Source organism: Lutra lutra, chromosome 16, assembly GCF_902655055.1.
Source record: "Lutra lutra chromosome 16, mLutLut1.2, whole genome shotgun sequence".
Classification (NCBI taxonomy): domain Eukaryota; kingdom Metazoa; phylum Chordata; class Mammalia; order Carnivora; family Mustelidae; genus Lutra; species Lutra lutra.
Genome location: NC_062293.1, coordinates 57,529,636 through 57,555,844, shown reverse-complemented (window position 1 = coordinate 57,555,844; position 26,209 = coordinate 57,529,636). Strand labels below are relative to the sequence as shown.

At 42.6% G+C, this 26,209-nt stretch overlaps 1 protein-coding gene across 3 annotated transcripts in view; it reads right to left on the bottom strand.

Annotated features, from left to right (window-relative positions):
• STX8 (syntaxin 8) overlaps nucleotides 1-26,209 on the bottom strand; it is a 258,686-nt gene that overhangs the window by 98,438 nt on the left and 134,039 nt on the right. For 2 of the 3 annotated variants that reach the window (XR_007123565.1, XM_047709078.1), the window contains exon 7: nucleotides 3,816-3,917. Coding sequence is in view for 2 of the 3 variants with exons in the window: in XM_047709078.1 (XP_047565034.1) it covers nucleotides 3,816-3,917 (102 nt within the window). In the remaining variant the exon portion in view is untranslated. Of the gene's footprint in view, nucleotides 1-3,688; nucleotides 3,724-3,815; nucleotides 3,918-26,209 lie in introns of those variants that run through there. The other variant, XM_047709080.1, reaches the window with a different exon arrangement.

Here is a 26,209-nt window from a genome sequence, read left to right as displayed (position 1 = left end):
GAGAAGGAGTAGTAGTCGTTGTTTCACGGGGTCAGAGCTTCCCTCATGAAGATGGAAGGTTCTGGAGACGGGTGGCGCGGACGGCCCCCCAAGAGCAGGAAAGCACTCTATGCCACTGAACTGTGCACTTAAGACAGTTACGATGGCAAATTTTAGATGTATTTTATATTATGGATCTTTTACCATAATAATTTTTTTAGTTAGGTTAATAGGGGCGCCTGGGTGCCTTAGTCAGTTAAGCACCTGACTTCAGCTCAGGTCATGATCCCAGGGTCCTGAGATCAAGTCCTGAGTTGGGCTCCCTGCTCCTCCCTCTATCCCCTGCCCCCAGTCCTGGCTCAGGCTCTCCTTCTCTCAAATAAATAAATATAAAATCTTTACCAAAAAAAAAAAAAAGGTTAGTCAATTTTGGCAAGGGCTGCTGAACCCACTCAGTAGATTCCACAGGGCATAATAACTTCATGGGGTTCATACTGATCAGCGGGAGACTTATTTAGATGGTAATGGCGGGGTGTCATGAAACCAGTGTGACCTCTCTTAGAGCTTGGGAGGCCACACAATGAACCTTTATCAACATGCAAAAACTGGCGCCACTTACCAACAAACAAATATATATATATATATATATATATATATATATATAATAACAACAGATTTCCCTATAAAAATATAAATGCAATGCAGTTTCCTTTAAAGGTATCAGGCATCAGAAATGTTAAAAGGTTAGCTGTCAGGGTGTGGACCTACAGTACCAGTGGTATGGCTAAGTAAGTATTAGGGAAACAAATTGATGGGTAAGAGGAAAGAATTCTCTTTAAAGTATTTCCGGTGAAAGAAGGAAGAACGTCTATCTATTTTACACTGCCATATCTCCCTTCTGAGTTCCTACATACACAGTTGACCCTTGTACAACACGGTTTCAACTGCGCGGGCCCACTTACACTCAGACTTTTGTCAATAAACACGGTATGGTACTGTAAATGTAATTTCTCTTCGTTATGATTTTAACATGTCCTCTTCTCTAGCTTCCTTTATTGGAGAAATCAGTATATAACATATACTATTACTATATTAAGCAATATTAATCAATTATTATTGTTAATCAATAATTTCATATATTAATTATATCATACAATTATATTACATAATATATACTATAATTTTAAGACATATGTATATATGTATAATTACATATTATATATCTATAATATAATACAGTATATATAACATACAAACGTGTTAACTGACCGTTTATGTTATGGGCAAGGCTTCTAGTCAATAGTAGTCTGTTAATAGTTAAGTTTTGGGGGAGTCAAAACTTAGATGCAGATTTTCGCCTGCACTGGGGGGGCTGGGGGTCAGGACCCTTGACGTCTGCACTGTTCAAGGGCCAACTGTAATTCTGTTACAGATTATAGATACCTAAATACAAATGGTGCAGAAGATAAACTTACAGTTAACTTACTTTGAGAGACCTGGTTTTAAAAACAAGCATTTTAGTAATTATGGGAGCCTCTCCATTTCTTCTACTAAAAAAAAAAAAGAGCTCAAGTCAGAAGATTGTGTGCACCTTTCTGGGTATAAACACCAACACTAAGCAATACCATAAAATAAAAAACTGGCCACAGAAGTAACATTCCTCGTTGGGACTTCATGAGTAACATGTGCTGAGGGCCACTGCTTTGCAAATACAAAAAGCTTCCCGACATATCTACAAATATGTTCATTCCAAAATAATAACGACATGACTGCCATGCACATAGCAAACACTCCGAGAAAGTTGTCACTGAATCGGGAAGCCTCTTCCTATTTTATTTATTTTTAAGAGATTTTATTTATTTATTAATTTAGAGAGCACGCAAGCAGGGGGAGGGGGAGAGGGAGAGGGAGAATCTCAAGCAGACCGCACTGAGTGCAGAGCCCCATGTCGGGCTCAATCCCACGACCCTGCGATTACAACCTGAGCCCAAATCAAGAGTCGGTCGCTTAACTGACTACGCCAGCCAGGCGCCCCAGACTATTCCTAGGTTAGACACGTGAGAGGATAGCTAATCCTTGCTCATGGCTTACTGTGTGCCACACACTCTACCTGTGTCTTTATTGATATTAACTCCTTTCTCCCTTACGACAACGCTCTCAGGGCTGTACCATTAGCACTCCCATTTCAAAGACAGGAAAACTGAGGCAAAGGGGAGTCTGGGCTTCCCCAAGGTCACCAGCTGGTGACTGGCAGAGCTGGGATACAGGGCCAGGTTCTAGAGCCCCCACTTCTCAGCCCCCCACCTGCAGGGCCTCCCCACATAAATACGGAAAGTCAGGGAGGGTAGCCAGCACGAGACACCTCACATGCTCCATACAGTTTAACTTTGATAACCAGGTTTTTAAGAGTCAATAAGGTTAAGTTTCTATAGAGATCAAAGACAATAACAGAAGAGATCTGTTTCCAAACGATCTAGTGCAGAACCAAAGTCTCTCTGGGCAGAAGCTACATGAGAAGGTTGGTAAGGCAAGAAAGCAAGGAGGTGTGGCTTTTGACAGGAAGCGGAGAGAAGCACATGCCCATGGGGGCAGAAGCACATGCCCACGGGGGCAGAAGCACAGAGTGGCTGGCATCTGGTGGATGAGAACCCCGGGGCCGGGGAGCACAGACAGGTGATAACAGGGGAGCAGGGAGGCCCCTCAGAGTCCCCCTCCCTGAGGTTTCAGAGTCCACGGCTGCCCGTCCTCAGTCACCCTGTTGTTCTAGACCTCGGTCAGCCAGCACATCAGGTAAAAAAGGTAATGCCTCTTGGGCCGTACATCTCGGGTCTCCCCCCGCACAGAGGTTCTCGTTCTAAAACTGGACAGGTCAGAGGGATCTGTCATAGTTTTCATACCGAAAGGACTAAGAGGCACTGGGGTTTGGAGTGCTATCATCCTTCTGCTTATAATAAATGTATTGGCTTGTGCACCTTTGTGAGACACAGCACGGAGGAACCATCACTGTGGTCACTCCTACCGTCACTACCATTTATCAACACTGGCCTCAGGCAGGGCGCTGCACACAGGCAGTGGATAATTCAAACCACACGGAACGCAGCCCTCCTTCATCAGAAGCTCTGGGGCAAAGCCAGAGCATCAGTATTGCTAGAATCCCTTGTCTTGGCTCGTGTGCCCCCATTTTATGTACAAGGTACTAAACAGCAAAGCGACTGCCAAAGATAACATCACTACATGTAGGATCTGAACTCAACGGACTTCAGAACCTGTCCTCTTAACTGCTCGGTGGTCCAAGCTCCAACGATTAAGGCTGTGACAAAAAAAGGGCATTAAGTGAGCAAGATGGCCTTCAATAGCCACGAGAATGTACCTGCACCAACCTGTATATTGTCACACAAATTCCCAAACAGGTACTCTCTGTAAGCATACAGAGGTTTCCTATCTTAAATTTAAAAAATTAACAATGCATTGTACTTCTCCCACATTTGTAGCAAGTCGCTTCATTTTTCCTTATTTTATTCTTTTTTAAAGTAAGCTCCACACCCAGCGTGGAGCCCAAGGCAGGGCTTGAACTCAGGACCCCGAGGGCAAGACCTGAGCTGAGACCAAGGGTCAGACACTTCACTGACTGAGCCACCCAGGCACCCTTACAACTCACTTCACTTTAGCAAGATTTGGGTCTCTTTGAGCAATTTCAATACTTCATCAAACGGGACTGTCTACATTAGAAGCGGAACCAAACCCCTGCAATAATGAAACAAATGTGGGAAACCGGAAGCAGAGTAGATGGGCGAGTGGCGAGAGAGGCAAAACCGTAAGGGCAGCTTATCCTTTACCGCAAGATGCTGATTTTCTGTCCACCATAGTCACACGCCTGGTCTCAGTGCGGAGCTTCCCGTCTGTGTTCTCTACCAGGTTGGCAAGGTCATCAATTATTTCTAGAAAGGAAGACAGAGATGGTGGTTAATACTCCAGAAACATCCTGCTCACATCACCGTATCAGAGCTCTGGCTGGCCTCCTACTAATAAATTCTCTCCTGTGCAACGAGGGAAAAGGTAAAGAGCTCATCTATGTTCTCTGAAATCTGCAAATCCAACTCATAAAAGGTGGTGGTGGTGGTGGTGTGGGGGGAGTAGTAGTAAAGAAGAAAACTGATTTCCCGTGAGTCTGCGACACAGAGGAGGACTGTCGGGAGTCCAAGGGAAAGAAAGCAGGACGCAGCAAAGTTATGCTCAGCTGAGTTGTCATTCCAGCATAAAGCTGGTGGACAGACTATGGGAGACTGCAAGGACTACTGGAATCCTTCTCGAGAAAACAGCTTGATGATGAATTCCCGCCAACCGAGAGGCTAGTAGAAGTAAAGAACTCTAGGATAAGACAAGCCAGAGCCCATGACAGAAGAGAAGCCGGGGAGAGCTGGGGCCGTCGAAATACTGAGTAGGGGATCAATAGATACACGGATTACATTGCAAAAAGGTAGATAAGTGTTGTGAACAGCGATGCTGTAATTACAACTGAAAGTCAGGAAGCAGTTGGGGGGTTGGAGGGTTCGGGGTCGGGGGGAGAAAGGTGGAAGGAAGTTGGAGGTGTTAATTTCTCCATCACTTCACAGAGAAGTCCTAGTTGAAAAGGGAGCTGTTGAAAAGGGAAACATGGAGACCCACGGCTTTTCAAAACCACCATCTTTTTTTTTGTCAACCTTAGACGGATCTTTTAGTAATTACTATCTCTTGTCAAGAACCCTTTATGTGAAGTTCAGCTTCTATTTTTTTTACACTAATCTATTCTTTTAAAATTGGAAGTATCGTTGACACTACGCTAATCTCCTCCAAGTGAAATTAAGCACTTAGCAACACTTAAAATAGTATATATTGTATGATCCTAATGATGTAAAATTATTTCTATCCCCCCGCTCATATTGGACAAACTTACAAGGATATATCTGGCTGATGTCAACTTAATGTGAATAATGATTATTTCTAGGTGCTGGGATCCTGGGTGAGCTTCCTTACATTTTCCGTATTGTTTGAATTTCTTCTAACGAGTCCACATTATTATTTCCATTTTGGTTCCCATTCTTCACTCCTTCCCTCCCTTGCTCCTTTTTTTTTTCTTTTCTGATTGCTTTAGAGATATACTGTCCAATATGAGTCACTGTTTCTGTTAAATAAATAAAAGGAATCAAAGGAAGTTTCCAGAAGGATGCCAGAGCTGAGTTTTGAAGGATGTGTCGGTGAAGAGGCAGGAAGGGGACAGTCTATATGGAAAGAAAAGCATGTGGAAGGCACAGAAGAGCTAGCTGCTCTCTCTCCTGAGCTCCCACAGCCCTTCCTACAGCCTCTGTTTACTTACAGACCCTTAAGGTTCACATTCTAACAATTTGCTCGTATGTCCTTTTTTTTTTTTTTTTTAAAGATTTTATTTATTTGTTTGACAGAGAGATCACAAGCAGGCAGAGAGGCAGACAGAGAGAGAGAGGAGGAAGCAGGCTCCCCGCCGAGCAGAGAGCCCGATGCGGGGCTCGATCCCAGGACTCCGAGATCATGACCTGAGCCGAAGGCAACGGCCCAACCCACTGAGCCACCCAGGCGCCCCTCGTATGTCCTTCTTTAGTGGAAAGAGTATGACAGAGAATTGCCTTCATTCATGGCTCTCCCTGTGATGCCCAGGAGAGTGCCTAGTACACAGCCAGATAAAACAAATGCACACAGATAAAGGCAGTGGATGGATGAAGTCTAAAAGAGACACATAATTTCAAAGCACTTTGCTGCATCTTAGACTAAGTCAAATCTGTCAAATATTACCTATAGAACACCTGCCTAGAAAACCTTTCACTGCCATTTAACAATTAATTCGTGACTCTCTATTCCTTCATATTCAGTGACATTCTCTCCCAGTCTTCCTTCCATCTGTCTCCAAGATCTGTCTAGAGTCTCCTCTTCCCCTTAAATGCTGACAATCCCACACTTCTGTATATTTTTACTCTCTAATACTACCATGGTGATTTTACATACCTTTTGCGTTCCTCAATATGTAAATTAAAAATCTGAAAATCTGCTCTGCATAGCGCTCCAAAATTCTGGAACCAGGTAGCAAACTGCCTACTACTTAACTGTGCCTCAAGATGCGTACAAATATCAGGCTCTCGAGGTCACTGAAACTAAACTCTTTATCTTCCCCTGAACCTGAATCCCCTCCTACAATCTCTGTCCCAATTAATGGCACCGACATTCACTTGCTGGCCCACGCCAGAAATCTTCAGTCACCAGGCCTCCCCCTTTCCCAGCTTGGACAAGCCACTTGTAGCCACTCAGGTGACCCTGCCTCCAGGATTTCTTGATCCCACAGTGTCTCTTAAACTCTCTTACTAATACCTCACAAAATTGTGCCAGTGATTCCAAAAACAATATCCTAACTCATCTTCCTGTTTGTAGTTCTGTATCAACTCAGTCTATTCCCCATACTATAGCCAGGGATGTGTTTTATTTTATTTTCAAGTTTTTACTTAAATTCCAGTTAAAAACAGTGTAATATTAGCATCAGGTATACGATTTAGTGATTCATCACTTTCATACAACACCTGGTGCTCATCACAATAGTGCCCTCCTTAAGCTAGGAACATATTTTAATTTTTTCATATTTTAACTAATTGAAATTTAAATAGCTGTGTGTGGGCGGTGACTACTGTCTTGATCAACAGAGATCTAAAGCAATTACTTAAAAAAAAAAAAAAGAAAAAAGAAAACCACCCCCCAAAGGTATAGATTTAAAAACAACAAAAAAACAAAAAACAGAGGGAATAAAACTAAATACTAAAAAAATGCATGATTTACCCAGAAGGCGGCAGGAAAGAAGGCACAAAGGAACAACAACAACAACAAAACAACAACAACAACAACAACAACAAAAGTAGGAAAAAAGGAACATAAATACCTAGAAGGCAGACCTAAACCCAACTATATCAACAGTCACATTAAATATAAATGGACTAACTCCCTAATTAAAAGACAAAGACTATCAGCCAAGACTAAGAAAGACAGAAAGGAAGAAAGAACAACTATATGCTTCCACAAGAAATTCACTTTGAACATAAGCCACAGAAAGCATGTGCATGAGAAGGCCGACATGGCTACATTCTGCTACACCAGACAGACTTGAAGCCAAGGAGTATTACTGGAAATGAAAAGAAACCTTTTTTCATGGTGAAAGAGCACATGTGACGAAAACCAAGAAAAATCTCCACACTGGAATATTAAGGAAACCACCTCTGAAAAAACCTACGGGACAAAAATAAAAATCACAGGAAAAACAGAAAACGCTTTGAACTGAATGATAATGAGAATCCAAAATTTAAGTCTATGGGATGCAACTAAACCAGAGCTTGGACAGAAGTGTACTGTTCTAAACACAAACACTGGAAGAGGAGAAATACATAAAACTGGTGATCGGACTAAGAGATGCTCATGATCATTTCAATAACTGCAGAAAAAGGATTTGACAAAACTGAATGCCCATTCGTGATATGAATTCTCAGCAAAATAGGACTGAAGGAGCACTTCATCAACCTGATGAAGGACATCTGTGAAAACACCAAACTACCACTGTCCTTGAAGGTGACCACTGAACACTTTTTCTCTAAGATTGGGGAACAACGTGAAGACATCTTCTCCGATGACTTTTGCTGAGCATTTTATTAGAAGTTCCACACTGTTTAAGGAGGCAAGAAAAGAAAGGTAAAAAGACTGGAAGAGAAGATATAAATACATACATTTGCAGTTGATAGGAGAAAACTGGATTTATTTAAAAACTACTAGAACTAATTAGTGACTTTAACAAATCTGCACACAAAGTCGATCATAAAGAGCGATGTATTTCTATATACTAGTGACAAGCAACCGAAAAGTCAGAGTAAAAAACTACCATTTATAGTAGCATCAAAAAGTATATCAAATGCTCCTGTGAGTGTAGGCAGTGAGTTAGGTTCTAACGGGCTACCTGGAGGTAGGTCATGGCCAGCTATCAGGAAGGTGAGAGGCCTGTCCTGGCAGCACTCCACAAGAAGTCAGATCAAACCGGCCAGGTCCAAGATGGCAGCTGCCATGACAGGAAACCACCAACCAAATTAGGAAGAAAAGGCAAAAACCCCTGCATTCCTGCCTGGAGAGATGAATATTCCATCCCCTAGTTAACAACCATCAACCATCAATAAAAGATAGAAACCAACCCTCAGGGCTCACCTGCTCTCACATCTCAAGAGTGTGTTTCTCACTTTAACAAGGTTTCCAGCTTGGTTGCATCTGTCCTTGAATTATTCCTCCTAACAAGACCAAGAACCATCGACAATACCTTTGGGATGGGCGGGGTTGAGACCCCAGGGGCTGGGGTCTCCCTAGTCCACCCAGTGACACTTGGAAATAAATCTAACCAAAGACGGGCAAGACTTCTACACTGAAAACTGTAAGAGTGCTGGGACAAATTCAAGAAGACCTCAAGAAATGGACAGTTGTCTACCATGTGCATGGATTGACAGACTCAGTGTTTTAAGGATACTTTCTCTCTCAATTGATCTATAGATTCACTGCAGTCCCAATCAAAATTTTAGCAGGTTTTTCACTCATATTTAGAATTTAAGAAACAAAATAAAGGAACAAAGAAAAAAAAATAAGAGAGACAAGCCACAAAACAGATTCTTAACTTAACAGATTCTTTATAGACCAAACTGATGATTATCAGAGGGGTAGGAGAGTGGTGGGGGGAGATGGAGAAGGAGGGGTGAAACAGGTGATGGGGATGAAGGAGGGCACTTGTGATGAGCACTGGGCGTTGTATGGAATGGCTGAATCACTGTGCGGCGCACCTGAAATTAATATGACATTGTATGTTAACTACACTGGACTTAAAATTAAAAATTCATTCATTTAAAAAATCCTAGTGTAAAAAAAAAAAAAACAAAACAAAACTGGGAAATCAATTCTAAAATGTGCATGGAAAGTAAACAGTTTAGAACAGCCAAAATAAAAATAATCGTGTCAAAGAAAAAATAAAAGTTGGAGGTATTATACTATCAAAATCCAAGCTTTATTATAAATATATAGCAATCATGACCATTTGGTATTGGCAGAATGACAATCAATGGATCAATGGAAGAAGACAGAATCCAGAGACAGACGCCTCTGTGTGTGTGTGTGTGTGTGTGTGTGTGTGTGTGTGTATTCAATTCTCAACAAAGGTAACAATAAGTCAGTCAAACACACAAAGAAAAGTCTTATCAACAACAAATGACACTGACACAAGTGACCACCCAAACGAGGAAGACAATCTTGACTCTGCTCCCATCAGATGCAAAAAATTCATTTGAGATGGTTCAGAGACCTAACCGTAAAACCTAGGAGTGCAAAGCTCCCAGAAGAAAACAATCAGACAGTATCTTCATAACCTTGGGTAGGCAGAAACCTCTTGGATAGGACATAAAGAGACTGTGCACAAAAGAAAAGTAGTCAACTGGGCTTTATCAAAAATTTCTGCTCATCCAAAGACACCATGACAAAAATTAAACAACCCACACTCTGGTAGGTATCTGCAGAACATCATCTGATAAAGTATTCGTATCTAGAATTTATAAAGAACATACCCATCTATCAACAAGAAATAAGACAGTCAACCTAATCTTATTTTACTTTTTTAAGACTTTATCTGTTTATTTGACACAGATGGAGAGGGTAATAGCAAGAGGAGCAGCAGGAGAGGGAGAAGCCAGTTCCCGCCAAGCAAAGAGTCCGATGTGGGCCTCGATCCCAGGACTGGAAGGCAGGCGCCGAATCCACCCAGGCGACCCAATCAACCTAATTTTAAAATAGGCAAAGATTTGAACAGATGTTTTGTCAAGAAGACACACAAATGGCCAATCAGCACATGAAAAGGGGACCCAACCTCATCAGTCATTAGGGAAATGCAAATTCAAACCACAATGAGATACTACTTCACATCCACTAGAACTGACAATGCTAATTGCTAGGGATGATTGGGCACAAAGGTAATTGTAGAAGTGTTTGTCAGTTCCAATCAAGTTAACCATTTATCTAACTTAGGACCCAGAAATTTCACTCCTATGCATTTACCAAACAGAAACAAAAACAGATTTCTCCAAAACACCTGCACGAAAACATACACAGCAGCCTTATTCCTTAGAACCCCAAACTAGAAACAACTCAAATATGTATCTGTAGGAGAACGGATAAGCAAATTTGTGTGCTAAGCATATCTGTATAATGGAATATTATTCCGCAATAAAAACAATGAGCTGATGATTAACACAGCAATCTAATAAACCTCAAAAGCATTTTGTTGGCTAAAAGAAGAAAATGAAAATCAACCTATATTTCCCAATTCTATTTCTATGTCGTATAAGGATAAACCAAATGTACTGGTTGGAAATCAGAAAGTAGCTGCTTCTGGGTGGTGGTGGTAGGGGGGGGGAGACTGACTAGATGGGGACACAAGGGAAATTCCTGGGATGACAGAAAGATTCTGAAGGATGACACGATCGCATACAGTTGTCAAAACACAGAAAACTGAATACCAAAGATCTGTATGTTTTGTCGTATGTGAACTGCACCTCGATTTAAAAACGTAAACTAGAAAAAAAAATTAAGTTTGCAATATTATGATACTCCTAAGATCTTCCAGGAAGGAAGGCAGGCATGCGTTCTGGAAAGACAAAGCAAATGCCTTAGGATCACAAAATTGTAGATCGGCAAGAGGTCATGTGATCGTGCACAGCTTTTCTCCCAGCAGCAGGGTGATTAACATTTTGCTGAATGCTCCCTGCAGCTGGTAACTTGGAAACAGGAACTCAGTTCCTTGCCTGAGCTGGAGGGTAACTCTAATTATTATAAAGTTCTACACTTTGAGCCGAGAACCTGCCCGCTCTCCATGGTCCGACTTAGTCATTTCTGGAACGCAATGCCAGTGTTCTGTCTTCCACAAGACACCTCTCATCCACCTCCCTAGTCTTCTCTTCTGGGAGAAAGGCACTTACTTAGTTGGAAAACTCTGGGGGACCCTCCAAGGAAGTAATTTCAAGATCTTGTGATACCTTCATGCTCTGGGCACAGAATTCGTCCTACAATGCGACGCGAGGACTGGACATGCCCCTTAAGCTTTGGTCTAAGTCAGCACGGACCACAGATGAGCTTATACACCAGAGCATATACAATGTTTTTTTTTTTTTTAAGATTTTATTTGTTTATTGGACAGAGAGAGATCACAAGTAGGCAGAGAGGCAGGCAGAGAGAGAGAGGAGGAAGCAGGCTCCCCACCAAGGAAAGAGCCCGATGTGGGGCTCGATCCCAGGACCCTGGGATCATGACCTGAGCCGAAGGCAGAGGCTTTAACCCTCTGAGCCACCCAGGCGCCCCTATACAATGTTTTTATCACCCATTCTTCGTAACCTACCAGGCTGTTCCACCTGACAGTTACGTTTCATACAGTTGCCTGGTACACGCAACCGATCACAGTTCAATTACATTCTAAAGCCGCCGTCTGTAATGTCAACTTCAGGCCCGATCAGCCTCTGTCACTGAAAGAGAGTCAAGTGTGAAACATTCTTTGACACTAAATATTTGTCAGTTGTTACGGGTTAATTGGGTTTCTAGAGAGATTCCTTTTAAACTTTATATAAATTATGGGGGCGCCTGGGTGGCTCAGTTGGTTAAGCAACTGCCTTCGGCTCAGGTCATGATCCTGGAGTCCTCGGATCGAGTCCCACATCGGGCTCCCAGCTCCATGGGGAGTCTGCTTCTCCCTCTGACTTCCCCTCTCATGCTCTCTCTCTGTCTCTCAAATAATTAAATTAAAAAAAAAACTTTATATAAATTATGTACAGCTTAGAGGTAAATCAAGACTTTGTAGCAAATGAGTTTGGCAAAGCTCGGTAGGCAACACGGAGGGGCTGGATTTTTTTTTTTCTTCAATTCTAAGTTTACTTATTTACTTTCGTAATCTCTGCACCCAGTAGTAGGGCTCATACTCATGGCCTTGAGATCAAGAGTCTGTGTGCTCCTCTGATGAGGCCAGCCAGGCACCCCAAGGGGGTTGATGTTTTTAATCTCAGACCAAACACAAAGGTTTTCATTGGGTTGGTAAACCTCTTCTGATTACTAGTTTGTTTGTTTACAAAGCTGACTCTACTTTTTTGAGTGATAAAAAATATTTAATAGCAGCTGATAAATGGGGGGGGGGGTCAAAAGTGATCCAAACGCCCCAGTAATCACTTCTATGTGTTCTCTCCTAAGATTTGACATAAACATATGATTTTTATGTAATTGCAACATATAAGCCTTTTGCCCCATGCATATGGTATCTTTCACCCTCTTTCATGTTGCCAGGCTCCATTCACAGTTATAATTTCTAATGGTTACAAAATACTCATTCCATTAAATAAACACTCATTAAAAATAGCCCATTGTGGCGAACAGAGAATGCTTCTATATTTACACATAATGAGTCAATGGATTCTTTCCTCCATGATCATTTTCCTTCTTTTGTCTCATTTCCTTAAGTTAACAACCTGTGGTTAGGACCGCTGAGTGGACTTTGAAACACACTGTCAAATCCCTTTGTAAAAGGTTTATACTGCCCCTGGGGGATTGGTCTGCCGGCATTGGCTCCCCCCCCAACCCCTTGTCCCCCCACCCCCCTGCTGTCAGCTGGTAGGAACTCCCCGGTTTCCAATGGCAGGGAGCCTGGGGGAATTCCCATCCTGCAGCCCGCAAGCTAAGGTGGGAATTCCCCCAACCACAGTCTCGAACCAGCAAATTAAACGCAGTGTGCAGAGCACACAGGTGTGGAGAAACCACCAGCTGACTCCCGGGTTCCGGACAGTTCAGCCTCCGGAGAAACTCCTCTTTTCCTTCCTGGTAAGGATTTGCATTGGGTTCTGAGAAGCTTCTATTCCGGTCATGTGTTAATTCGAGACACCAAGTGGAGTGGCCGTTCTGATGCAGTCAGGAACCAACAGACTGTGTACAGTATGACGCAGAATGGACGGGATCAAAGGCAGTCAGAAATATGAGGTATCAAAATATCAGACTTCAAGTAATTATATCCGTCAATTTTCTCTACTCCCAATTAGAGTGCCAGTACATTCTATCTAAAGGCAGAACACGTGCTACCTATTTTCAGATAAGTTTGGGGCCTTCTTGTACTCACAGTGGGTGCCCACGGTTGTGAATCATTAATTAGACCTTTTGCTTCTACTGCTCATCACACTTAAATGTTAAAACAAAGAGCGAATAAAGAGCTTTCCTGAGGGTGTTTGTTTAACCCCCTCTACTCCCTATAATGTAGATTCAGAGTGGGGGGGGTGACCTCTAACAATATCACTAGGAAAGCAGGTCAAATATGTAGTAGAAACTGGGAACAGAAGAAAATCTGTGACTCAGCAAAGGAGAAGCTGTTAACTTGCTTGCGCGTCCCTGATGGGGCAATTGGTGGGGAACTCCAGCGCACCCAACCAGAGCCTCTGGGACCTGCTCAGGCTTTGGAGGCCTAAGAGAAACCCCCTTTAGCTATTACACCTGCTCCCATCTTCAGGAGGGACAGGTGAATGAGTCTAGAAGGAAAGCACAGGCTCCTTTCCTTTTTCCCTCGTTGGGGCCTTAAACTGTCCCAGAAGCCTACGCTGACATAGAGGAACCTTCTCCACTTCTTTTTGAGATTTTATTTATTTGAGAGAGAGAGAGCACAGCAGGGTGCAGGGTCAGAGGGAGAAAGAGAAGCAGACTCCCCACTGAGCAGGGAGCCCAAGGTGGGGCTCGATCCCAGGACCCTGGGATCATGACCTGAGCCCAAGACAGACGCTTTACTGACTGAGTCACTCAGTCATCCCAACGCTCCCCCACTTCTAATAGTAGATGGACAATGACCTCCCTCGTATGAAGAGGAGCAAACAGGTGTAAGCAAAGAGCTCAAAATGAGGGAGCAGCCTCTCCCTCCCTCACTTCTTCCTTCCAGAAAAGCAGAAATCTTGAGGGACCGGTTTCTTTGTTTTAAAACAAGATTCAAGACGGCAGTAACTGTGTGCAACTGGAATACAGAGCCACAGAGAGGGAACAACTTTGTTACTAGCCACACTGCATCCAGACAGAAAAACAACTGTCCAATTAACCACAAGGAAGGCAACTAAACAGATGGCCATCTAAATACAAGATTCAGACAGCGAGCCCGAATGATTTCCCAGAAGTCACAGAAAAAGGTTAGAGAGGACGAAATATGGGAGGGGAAAACCAAAAATGACAGGGCTAAAAGAAATTCCAGGAAAACAGAAGGAGGAACAATCACCGAAGAAATAACGAATTTTCCTTGAGCTGACAAAAGACGTGAGTCTTCATGTTAAAAAAACAAAAAACAAAAACAAAACAACAACAAAAAAGAGAAAACCTCATTGAGCTCTGAACAACGGTCTTAAAAAAGGTCTAGAAAGATCTCATGAAATTTCTGAAGTTTGGGAAGAAAACTTCTGACGCACTCAAATGGTAGTGTGAAACACTGAATATTTAGTAAAAAGGTGTGAGCGACCCGGGCTAAGCTCATGGATGAGAGGGAGTCAAGTCGGGAAGCACTCGCCCAGCTGGTTTCTGCAGGAAACAGGAATGCAACCTGGAACAGAACTGCAGTGTGTGTGACGGTCAAGTTCTTATAGGACCATGCAGAGGTAAACACTCACATCTGTTTGGGGCCCCAGAGCCACCACTAGGCCTTGGGCCGGAGCGCCATTCAGCCACCACTCAGTCACTTCTCGGTTGGCTCACTCCATGTTACAGTTACGTTCGTGACGCCCTTCAGAGCATCAGAGAATTGGCCAAGTCCTTAACTGCCTGCCCGTCTTTAACCTCACTGCATTGCAAAAGCACCTGGACTGCCCTACAATTCCTGTTTTAAGATCCAACAAGATGGTCTTCCTACGTTTCTCTCCAAGCCAAATTTAGCAATATCACCTGTACGCTCTGGTCAGCCGTTAGAGCTCCGAACTGTCAAAACGCAAACTCAGCCCGAGTGGAGTAAATAACATATGCAAAGCACACTCGATGTAAGAGGGCCGAGTGGCTGCGTGCATTTGCCCCACGGCACACTCATATTCAGGGCCCAAGGGTATAATCTGCTGGACTAGCTTGCATTTGGAGAAAGCATCAGAAGTGTTCAGAGCTGGGGAAAGACAAATGATACACGTGTCTAAAAAGAACATTTTTTTAAAAAGATTTTATTTATTTGACAGAGAGAGAGATCACAAGTAGGTAGAGAGGCAGGCAGAGAGAGAGAGGAGGAAGCAGGCTCCCCACTGAGCAGAGAGCCCCATGCGGGGCTCGATCCCAGGACCCTGGGATCATGACCTGAGCCGAAGGCAGAGGCTTTAACCCACTGAGCCACCCAGGCGCCCCTAAAAAGAACATTTTTTAAATTAACTTATTTATCTGAGAGAGAGGGAGAGAATGCCCACATGTGAGCTGGGGAGGGCGGCAGTACAGGACAGAAGGCGAGAATTCCAAGCAGAGTCCCTGCTGAGCATGGAGCCCTATGAAGGGGCTCAATCTAGGACCCCAAGATCATGGCCTCAGCTGAAACTAAGAGTCAGGAGCCTGATCAACTGAGCCACCCAGGCGCCCCCCAGAAAAACATCTTAAAGACAATTATCATTATAACATCCTCCAAAGCATGTGGGTATATACGCTTTTTTCTTTTCCTGAAAAAAAAAAAAAACTACTTAAAGAAGTATTTTTGGGGGCACCTGGGTGGCTCAGTGGGTTGAGACCTCTGCCTCCCGCTCAGGTCATGATCCCAGGGTCCTGCGATGGAGCCCCGCATTGGGCTCTCTGCTCAGCGGGGAGCCTGCTTCCTCCTCTCTCTCTGCCTGCTTCTCTGCCTACTTGTGATCTCCATCTGTCAAATAAATAAATAAAAATCTTAAAAAAAAAAAAAAGTATTTTCAGATGATGAAGAATTGAATGGAAAAAAGAGAAATCCAGATTAGGTCATAGTAAAATAATATAAAATATTAAATAAGTCCTGATAAGCAATGAATCCTTGACACACAAATGTAAATATTATCATGAAACTTCCATGCTAAAATCTTAACCTTTTTCACATACAGGAAAGTATATGTACAGAAAACAGATGTATAGTTCAGTGAATTAATGAAGTAAATATATCCATTTAATGATCACATTGGCAAAGAAAAAGGTGGCTTCAAACACCTCAACACCCTTTTTCTCCTTCCTGACCCCCATGTCTCCAACTATCTAATCACTACCTCCACCCTCCTCCCTGAAGTAACTGCCATTATGACTTTTAGAGAATTGCTTCTGGTCTTTTCTGTATAGTTTCATCACCCACAAAAAGTCAATGATTCACACCATTTTGTAACCACCTATATAAATATTGATTCAGGGAAGGACCATCAGTACATTTTAAAACCACTGGGTGCGGGGGCAGGAGTTTCTCTGACACGTCAAATTTCTTCGACAACATTTTTCTAGCTATGCCTCTTGAGATAAGGAAAACAAAAGTGAAAATAAACTACCGAGACTACAGCGAAACAAAGAGCTTTTGCACAGTGAACAAATATTTGCAATGACACATCTGATAGAAACTAATACTAAAAACGTGTAAAGAATTTATGCGACTCAAAACTAAAAAAAAATAATAATTTGATTAAAAATGGGCAGAGGACCTGAGAAGACATTTTTCTAAAGAAGATATACAGATGACAAGCAAATACATATGAAAAGATGTTCGACATCACTCATCATTGGGGAAATGCAAGTTCAAATGACAATGAGGCACACCTGTCAGAATGGCTAGACTCAAAAAGACAAGAAAGAGCAAGTGCTGGCGAGGATGCGGAGAGAAGGGACTCTCGGGCCCTGTTGGCGGGAATGGAGATCAGTACAGCCAATATGGAAAACAGTATGGAGAGTCCTCAAAAATTTTAAAATAGAAATACCATACAATCCAATGATTCTACCAATTGGTATTTACCCAAAGAAAATAAAAACACTAATTTGAAAAGATATATGCACCCCTCTGTTTACTGGACACTATCTACAATAGTCAAGACGTGGAAGCAACCGAAGTGTCCACTGACAGATGAATGGATAAAGATGTGTTGTGGGGCGCCTGGGTGGCTCAGTAGTTAAGCACCTGCCTTTGGCTCAGAGCATGACCCCAGGGTCCTGGGATTGAGCCCCGAGTCAGGCTCCCTGTTCTGTGGGAAGCCTGCTTCTCCCTCTGTCACTCCTCCTGCTTGTGTTCCCTCTTTTGCTGTGTCTCTGTCCAAAAAAAAAAAAAAAAAAAAATGTGTTGTATATATACAATGGAGTATTATTACTCAGCCATAAAAAGAATCAGATTCTGCCATTTGGTGATGACATGGATGGACCTAGAGGGTATGATGTTATGTAAAATAAGTAAAAAACAGACAAATATTATATGATCTCACTTATATGCAGATTCTAAAACATAAAGCAAACACACGAACAACAAAAAGTAGAAATAGTTCCATAAATACAGGAAACAAACTGGGGATTGCCAGGGGAGAGGCAGGACGGGAGATGGACAAAATGGGTGGAAGTGGGAGGTCTAGGCTTCCATTTATGGAATGAGTAGGTCTCAGGGATGAAAGACACAGCACAGGGAATATAGTCAGTGGTATTGTAATAGTGTTGCGTAGTGACAGATAGCAGCGACACCTCCGTAAGCATAGCCTAACATATGGAGTTACCAAGTCACTATGTTGTAGCCCTGAAACTAATATAACAATGTGTATCAACTGTACTTCAATTTAAAAAAACAAACCACCCAACCACTGTGTAAAAGGGCTGCTGGGAACCAGTGTATCCATAGTCTCAAAGTGTCACCCCAGGAATTCCTACCTACTTAGAGAAAAAGGTACCTTCACAATGAAAAAAGTACAGCAGGCATCACTTTAACCAAGCCAGCAAACTTAAGGTCGGCAATATTGAGACAAACTGTCACTTAAGGTTTCTGGATGTCATGCAATGAGAAGGACTCAACTCTACCTATGTGGTCTTTTTACCAAAAATGTTTACCTTGACTCTAATGATAAGGCCACACTCAGGGAAATCCAGATTGTGGAAAATCCTACAGGACAATCTGCCATGACTTTTCACAAACATCAATGGCTAAGGGGTTCCGGGGTGGCTCAGTCAGTTAAGCGTCTGACTCTTGATTTCTGCTCAGGTTGCAATCTCAGGGTTTTGAGATGGAGCCTTGTGTTGGGCTCTGTGCTGGGTGTGGAGGCTACTTGGTATTTTCTCTCTGTCCCTCTCCTCCCCTCACTCTCACATACTCTCTCTCTAAAATAAAAGTGGGGCATCTGGGTGGCTCAGTGGGTTAAGCCTCTGCCTTCAGCTCAGGTCATGATCTCAGGGTCCTGGGATAGAGCCCCACATCAAGCTCTCTGCTTGGCGGGGAGCCTGCTTCCCCCCCACCCTGCCTACTTGTGATATATCTCTGTTAAATAAATGAATAAAAATCTTTAAAAAAAATAAAATAAAAGTGAGGTAGATGTTCTAAATTCAAGGACATTAAAGACACAGGATAACTAAATGTAATGCTTAAATTATGAACAAATGCCAGAGAAAAACACTTCAAAAAAAGAAAGTGGTTAAAGGACATTGCTGGGGCAACTGCGGAAATTTAAATATGAGATCCATGCTAAGCAATATTTCATATCAAAGTTAGGTTTCTTGGCTGCTAATGATACCATGGTTATGTAGGAGAACATGCCAGTTCTTGGAAAATGCATGTGAAGTATTTAGGAGACACATTCACCTGACTTTTATATGGTTTACTGGAAATCAAAGTATATAAAAAAGGAAGAAAACAGGGTAAAATGATAAAAACTGGTCAACATAGGTGAACAGTGACCAGATATGCAGGAAGCACATGTACTCAGCTTTTCTGTTGGCTTGAGAAAAATTTTAAATAAAAAGCCAAAAGAATAAAAAAATCAGACTCAGATCAGGTTAAAGAAAACAAGAGGAACAAGATCTACACTGGGAAGTACACAGCAGAGGGGGTAACTAAAGCCCCAGATTTGGGCCTGGAGGAACAAAAAATGGAGGCCTAGACACCAAAAAGTGCCAAGAAGACCATGTGGAGAAAGAAGATGAGGAAAGAAACCCTTAAGGTTGTTTCTGGATTCTGGGACCCCTCTAAGCGGTGCATCTGTAGATATGAACTACAGAACAGAAAGACACCCACTCCCAGACTAGCCACTGGCAGGCGCACAAATAGGAGAGATCCAAATAGCACTGTGAAGACTGAAAACTTAGCTGACACTGGAACCACAACCCATGGAAAGCTAGAGGGAGCTTGCGGCCTCAACGCAATCAGGTCAAATGCATGCTAAACCAAAAAATATCAACATCCCTGTAGGATTTAAACAAGAATCAGTATCTCATAACATAAGAATCAAAATGTCTGGGATACAATCCAAAATCACTCAGCACAGGAAGAACCAGAAGATATGCAGTTGCATGAGAAAAGACGATGCCAGTGCTGCCAGTGGAGGCCAGTGTGGAAGGTGACACAGTTGCTGGAGTTATCTGGCAAGACTTTAAAGCAATGAGCACAAACATGCCCCAGTAAGTAAAAGTGAACACTCCTGAAACAAATGACAATTTGCAGAAAATTTCAGCAAAGAAACAGAAGATACAGAAAAGAACCTGATGCAGGGCGTGCCTGGGTGGTTCAGTTGGTTAAGCGTTGGGACTCTTGGTTTGGATCTCAGGGTCGTGAGATCAAGCCTTGCGTGAGCCTCTATGCTGGGTGTGAAACCCACGTCAGATTATTTCTCTTCCTCTCCTTCTTCCCCTCCCTACTTGTGCTTTCTCTCTCTCACTCAAAAAAAAAAAAAAAAAAAAAAGCCAAATGCAAATTTTGAAACTGAAAAATACAATAAATGACTTAGAAAAACTCACTGGCTGGGCTCAACAGCAGTATGGAGATGACAGAGGAAAGAGGCAGGAACTCGAAGACAGGTCAATAGAAATGATCTAATCTGCACAAGAAAAAAGGAGACTTCATGGGGCAGGGTGGGGGCTGATGAAAGCCTCAGGAACCTGTGGGACAATGGCAAAAGGTCAAACATTCCTAACATCAGAGTCTCAGTAAAAGAAGAAGAGTATGGGGCAGGAGAAATATTTGAAGTAATGGCCGACGTTTTCTTAAATGTGGCAAAACATAACAATCTATAAACCTACACATTCAGGAAGCTCGGTAAACTTCAAAGAAGATAAACACACAGAAATCCACACCTACATATGTTGTACCCAAGCTGCTGGGCACTGAAGAAAAGAAAAGAAAAGAAAAGAAAAGAAAAGAAAAGAAAAGAAAAGAAAAGAAAAGAAAAGAAAGGAAAAGAAAAGAAAGGAAAAGAAAGAGGAGAGAAGACAAGACAAGAAAATCTTGTTTTTTTTTGGTTTTGTTTTGTTTTAAATTTTAGAGAGAGGGACAGAGAGATCCTGGAGGGGCGGAGAGGGACAGAGGGAGAAGGAGAGATATTCAAGCAGACTCCCTGAGAAAGGGAGTCTCCCTGTCAGAGCCTGATGTGGGGCTTGATCTCACAGCCTGAGCTCATGACCTAAGCTGAAATCAAGAGTCAGACACTAAACTTACTGAGTCACCTAGGCGCCCCTAGAAAAAACAGTCTTATAGGGGTACAGAGATTTGAAAGATTGTGTAGTTCTTATCAGAATTTGGGGATGCCAGAAGGAAGGGCAACAACAATTTTAAAACTGCTGAGAAGAAGGGAATGCCAACACAGGACTCCATTTGCAGTGAAAGTCCCCTTCAGGAGCGGAGGGTAAAGAGAGACATTCATTCTCGAACAAAGAAGTGCTAAGGAAAAAAAAAAAAAAAAAAAAGAAGTGCTAAGAGACTGTACTGTCAGGAGGTGTTGTAGGACACCAGAAATGAAGGGAAGGCAACAGAAGTGATAAATGCCTGGGTAAATAGATCAGATTCTCCTCTAATTAAGCTCTTTAGTATTTGACAGTGAAAACACAACTCAGCATGTCTGGTGCTCAGTGCACTGACAAGGACAGCATACAAGGGCAGGGTAGAGGGGCTACATGTTGGTAAGGCTTCTATGCCTGATTTTAAGCAGTAAATACCAGTTCTAAGTGGACTGCAGAAGGTTAAGCATATATATCGTCATCCCTAGTAACTATGAACACAGTTCCTACAAAGACATACAGTAAAAAAAAAAAAAAAGAAAAGAAAACCAGAAAAATTAAAGTGCAATACTAACAAAGTTCCTACACAGGATTCCATTTATATGGTATTTTCAAAATCCCCCAAAGTGATGGAGAACAGAGCAGTCGGTGGTAGTTGCTATGGGGAAGGGATAGGGCAAGGTATGGCTGTGAGAAGAAAAGGACAAGGGAGTCTTTGGAGGGATGGCATTGTTCTGTGCTCTGTTTGTGGGACCGGTTACACAAATCTACACATGTATTAAAATCCACCACGCCACACGCATACAAAGTCAATGTCGCTGCATGTTAATTTAAAAATTAGAGTTAAGGGGCGCCTGGGTGGCTCAGTGGGTTAAGGCCTCTGTCTTCGGTTCAGGTCGTGATCCCAGGGTCCTGGGATCGAGCCCCGCATCGGGCTCTCTGCTCAGCGGGGAGCCTGCCTCCCCCCCTCTCTCTGCCTGTCTCTCTGCCTACCTGTGATCTCTGTCTGTCAAATAAATAAATAAAATCTTTAAAAAAAAATTAGAGTTAAGAACAATAGAGTAAACAAAAAGAGGTTGGCGTAAAGGAGGAATCTCAGAGAACACTAGTATTTGAAGAATAAAAAGAGGAAAAAGCTAACAGGAGGGAGGCGGGGGGTGGGGGGGAGGCGGACAGAAAGACCAAGAATTCCACTCCAGAGGGCAGCCCTACAGAAAAGGCAGGCAGGATAGACCACATCTAGTGCAGTGGCAGCTAGGGAGACAGTGTGGACCATGCTAATAGCTGCTTTGGGTGTGGGGGGTGAGGGGAGAGAGAGGGCAATTTGCCGGAGCTGCAGGCCTGAGTGAACGCCAAAATGTGGGGAAGGGAAGACATCCAGGCTAGATGAGCGGATCACAGAAAGCGCCTATTATGTAAAACCATAACAACAGCTACTAATATTTACTGAAAACTTGCCATGTGCTAAGCCATTGTTTCCCTATCTTGAGTTGCGTATGGTTAGGAAGTTAAAAAACAAATTCTTCGACACCCCTCAACATTAGTCATTTTGTTCAAATTATTTCATTAAATATAACCACACATCTGGATACATATTCTTGGCTTATGGCTCTGTATCCCACAGTCCTAAACACAAATATTCATGTTAAAAGTAAAAGGCATAAAAGTAGAATTCTACTTAACAACAGTTTAATGTTGACAGATAAAGGCTGTGTCCTTAATACTAAATTGCTCTTGAAATGTGAACGTGACACAGACTATAGTACAGCTCCTTCGGGCTTGTGCTGCTAGCCTTCATTCTAGCTGTGGAGATACCCTTTGGACACGACACAGTGACAGCCTTTGGCCTTCTCCAGGAAGGAAAGATCATTCTATACTGAGGGGACCATCTTTTCTCATCATCCGAGAACTGCTGGGATCAAGGACAATTATACACACACATACAAACACGGGCTGGAATTGGATGGTGAGACACACTGGCATGGTCAACCTGATGATCAGAATATTTTTTAAATTTCTAAATATCATCATCAGCACAGAAACACAAAATTTAAAACATCACTAAAAAAACCCACAGAGCTCAGAGAAGACACCACGAGCCCTAATTTGAAGACACAATCTAAAAGCATAACATACGTTAACTTAGTTCAGGCATAAAACAACTCTATGATAGGAACGAAAATAAACCCCTTGCCTAGTTTCCTAGACCCCCCAATTAAAAGTTTACTTAAAAAAAAAAGTAAGCTACATCGGAACCCTTGCTAAACAAGGTAACAACAAAAGTACACTTCCCATTATTTTAGAAAACTGGGATCCTGGTGATCATGTGTTTGGGGCTGAATGACTGATTCATAGATAATCAACCTGTGTTTCTTAGCACCCTGTACGCGTAAAAAGGTGCCATAATGTATGAATCCAATTATATGACCTTCTGGAAAAGGCGCAGCTGTTGCGAGATTACAGTGGTCAGTGGTTGCCAGGAGTTAGAGAGAAAGAGAGGAAGGATGAGTAGGTGAGGCACGGGATTTTTAGGGCACTAAAGGCATTCTGTGTGATACTGTAATGGCAGATATGTGACATTATGCGATTGTCAAAACCCACAGAACTCTAGAGCACAAAGAGTGAGCCTTAATGAATGTAAGTTAAAAAAATCATTTCAGAGGCGGAGGGTTCCGGGAGGGAATGAGCATGGTGGTGGGAGAATCCAGCTGTACCATAAACATGTAAAACATCGTCACTGAGAGGGATAGAGAAGAGGTGCTGATCCTAGTTCCTTTGGAAATGAGCAAAAACTAAGACTCAAGGCAAAAGTAGCTGTGTATTAGAATGAAATTCTATTTGACAAATTTGTTTTCTTTCTTTTTAAGATTTTACTTATTTGAGAGAGAGAGTGGGGAGGGGCAGAGCTGAGGGCGAGAGGGAATCATCAAGCATACTCCCCGCTGAGCACGGAGCCCGATGTGGGGCTCGATCCCAGAACCCTGAGAGATCATGACCTGAGCCGAATTCAGATGCTTCACCCACTGAGCCACCCAGGTGCCCTGATAATGTTGTTTTCAGTGGGAGTCTAGCTAACAATTCAGATACTGCTCCTATATACATGAGCAGTATCTGGAAAAAAAAAAATATATATACATATATACACACACACACACACACACACATTCTGTCAACTGAACAATTGAGATGAATGATGAAAGGTAGCAGCCATATTCTCACTGTCGGAGTGGGAATTTAAAGACAGGCGAGGACAGTCCATACGATAATGGATGAGAATTAGAGACATAGGTATGCACTTGAGTTTAGCTTAAGGTTAACACAGACGGTTACATAGAGGTAAGTGTATATACACATACCTGTATTTCTATGCTTCCTCAGCCAGGAAGGTATTTAACAAAGCAGTAGCAACGAGCACACTTAGCATCCAGACCTTGGTTTCTAATCCTTTTTTCCAATAAAAAGACCCAGGGCCCTTTGGAGAAAGAGGCTGACTCTCAGACTGGGGCTGGAAATACATACATGAGCCTGAGCGTCTGGTAGCACTAGAAAGTGAGGAATCCCTTCAAGAAATGAACAAACAAAAAACTACACCATCCATGGGGGTATGTCACCGGAGCACAGGCACAGGAACCAAATGACAGAACTCCCAATGACTAAAACAGGGAAAGTTTGAGCAACAAAATAAATGAAGCAGTTTTGGATTATAGGCAAAAATATAAAATACTATCCATGCATCCATGCAGATAGAAACCCATGACTGCACAAACTCATGAATGCAAGAGAAGAGACAAAATTCCTGCTTAAGAGTCCCAAATCGTTTATGTGGATACTCCGTCTCTGAAGAGGGGGTTGGGCTGTAAGTAGTGACTCCCTTCCAAAGGGTAGAGTATGGAAATGGGGGTGGGGGGTAAGGTGTAACTTTACAGTGGAGAAGCCTGACAAACGCATCTCAGACAGACAATTAAGGTCAACACCAACAGTCACAAGCTATGTCCACAGCATGTACCCTTGATACGACAGGAGGAAAGAGGTCCTGCACCTCTGTGGTATTCCTCCCAGCAACCCATAACCCCAGTCTCATCACAAGAAAAACATCAGACCAGGTCTGGTGTATCCCATACCAGACCTGATCAGTATCCCTCAAACATGCCAATGTTACCAAGAATGAGGAGATTCTGAGAAACTTCCACAGCCTAGAGAAGCCTAAAGAGACATGATTATGAAATGTTAACATGGTATCCTGGTTGGGATCCCAGAACAGAAGAAGGTCATTCGGTAAAAAATGAGGAAATCTGAATGAACTATGGACATTAGTTAATAATAATATATTGATATTGATTCATTTATGTAAATACAATGCTAATGTAAGATGTTAATAATAGGTGAAACTAGGTGTGGGGTATTATGCAAACCCTCACGTACTATCTGCTCAATTTTTGTAAATCTAGAACTTTTCTAAAGAATAAGGTCCATTATTAAAAAAAAAACCTATCTTATAGCTAACATCGTATTTTTTTTTAAGATTTTATTTATTTATTTGACAGAGAGAGAAAGAGAGCACAAACGGGGGAATGGCAGGCAGAGGGAGAGGGAGAAGCAGATTTCCCGTCAAGCAGGCAGCCTGACACAGAGCTTGATCCCAGGACCTTGGGATCATGACCCGAGCCCAAGGTAGATGCCAACCGACTGAGCCACTCAGGCGCTAACGTCATTCTTAAAGATGACACACTAGCCACTTTCCCCTAAGATCAGAACAAGACAAAAATGTCCACTCTCACCACTTCTAATCAATACTTTGGAAAAATAAACCCGGAGTTGGAAAAGTAATACTATCCGATCTCAAGAAATCCTATAAAACTACAGTAGTCAAGACAGTATAGCAAGGACAAAAAGTCAATGGAACAGAAGGTTGTCCAGAAATAGACTCGCACGTGTGGCCAAATGGGTAACCACCAAGGATATCCATCCAAATCTCAAGTTCCATGAGTAAAGTCTATAGGTGGGGTGCCCGGGTGGCTCAATCGGTTAAGCATCTGACTTCGGCTCAGTTCGTGGTTCCAGAGTCCTGGGATCAAGCCCTGCATTGGGCTCCCTGCTCAATGGAGACCCTGCTTCTCTCTCTGCCCCCACCCCGCTTGTCGTCTCCCTCTAGCTCTCTCTCTCAAATAAATAAATAAAATCTTAAAAGAAAAAAAAAAAGAAATGTCAGCAAGCCTATTTCCTCAGTTCTCATGGGATCCCTGTTCACATGCAACAGTGAGAACACAGTAGGGGAAACTATCAGTTCCCTAGTGGCTCCTAGGAGCAAGGTACTATTCCTGCGAATCCCTAGGATAACCCTGTGAGGCTAGTGATATGGAAGGAGAAGCTCAAGGAGGTCATCTGTCCACAGGCACATAGCTGGTAAACAGCTAGGGTGGTCTGTGCAATCATCGGATTCTACACACTTTTCTGTAACATTCAGAAAGGGAAG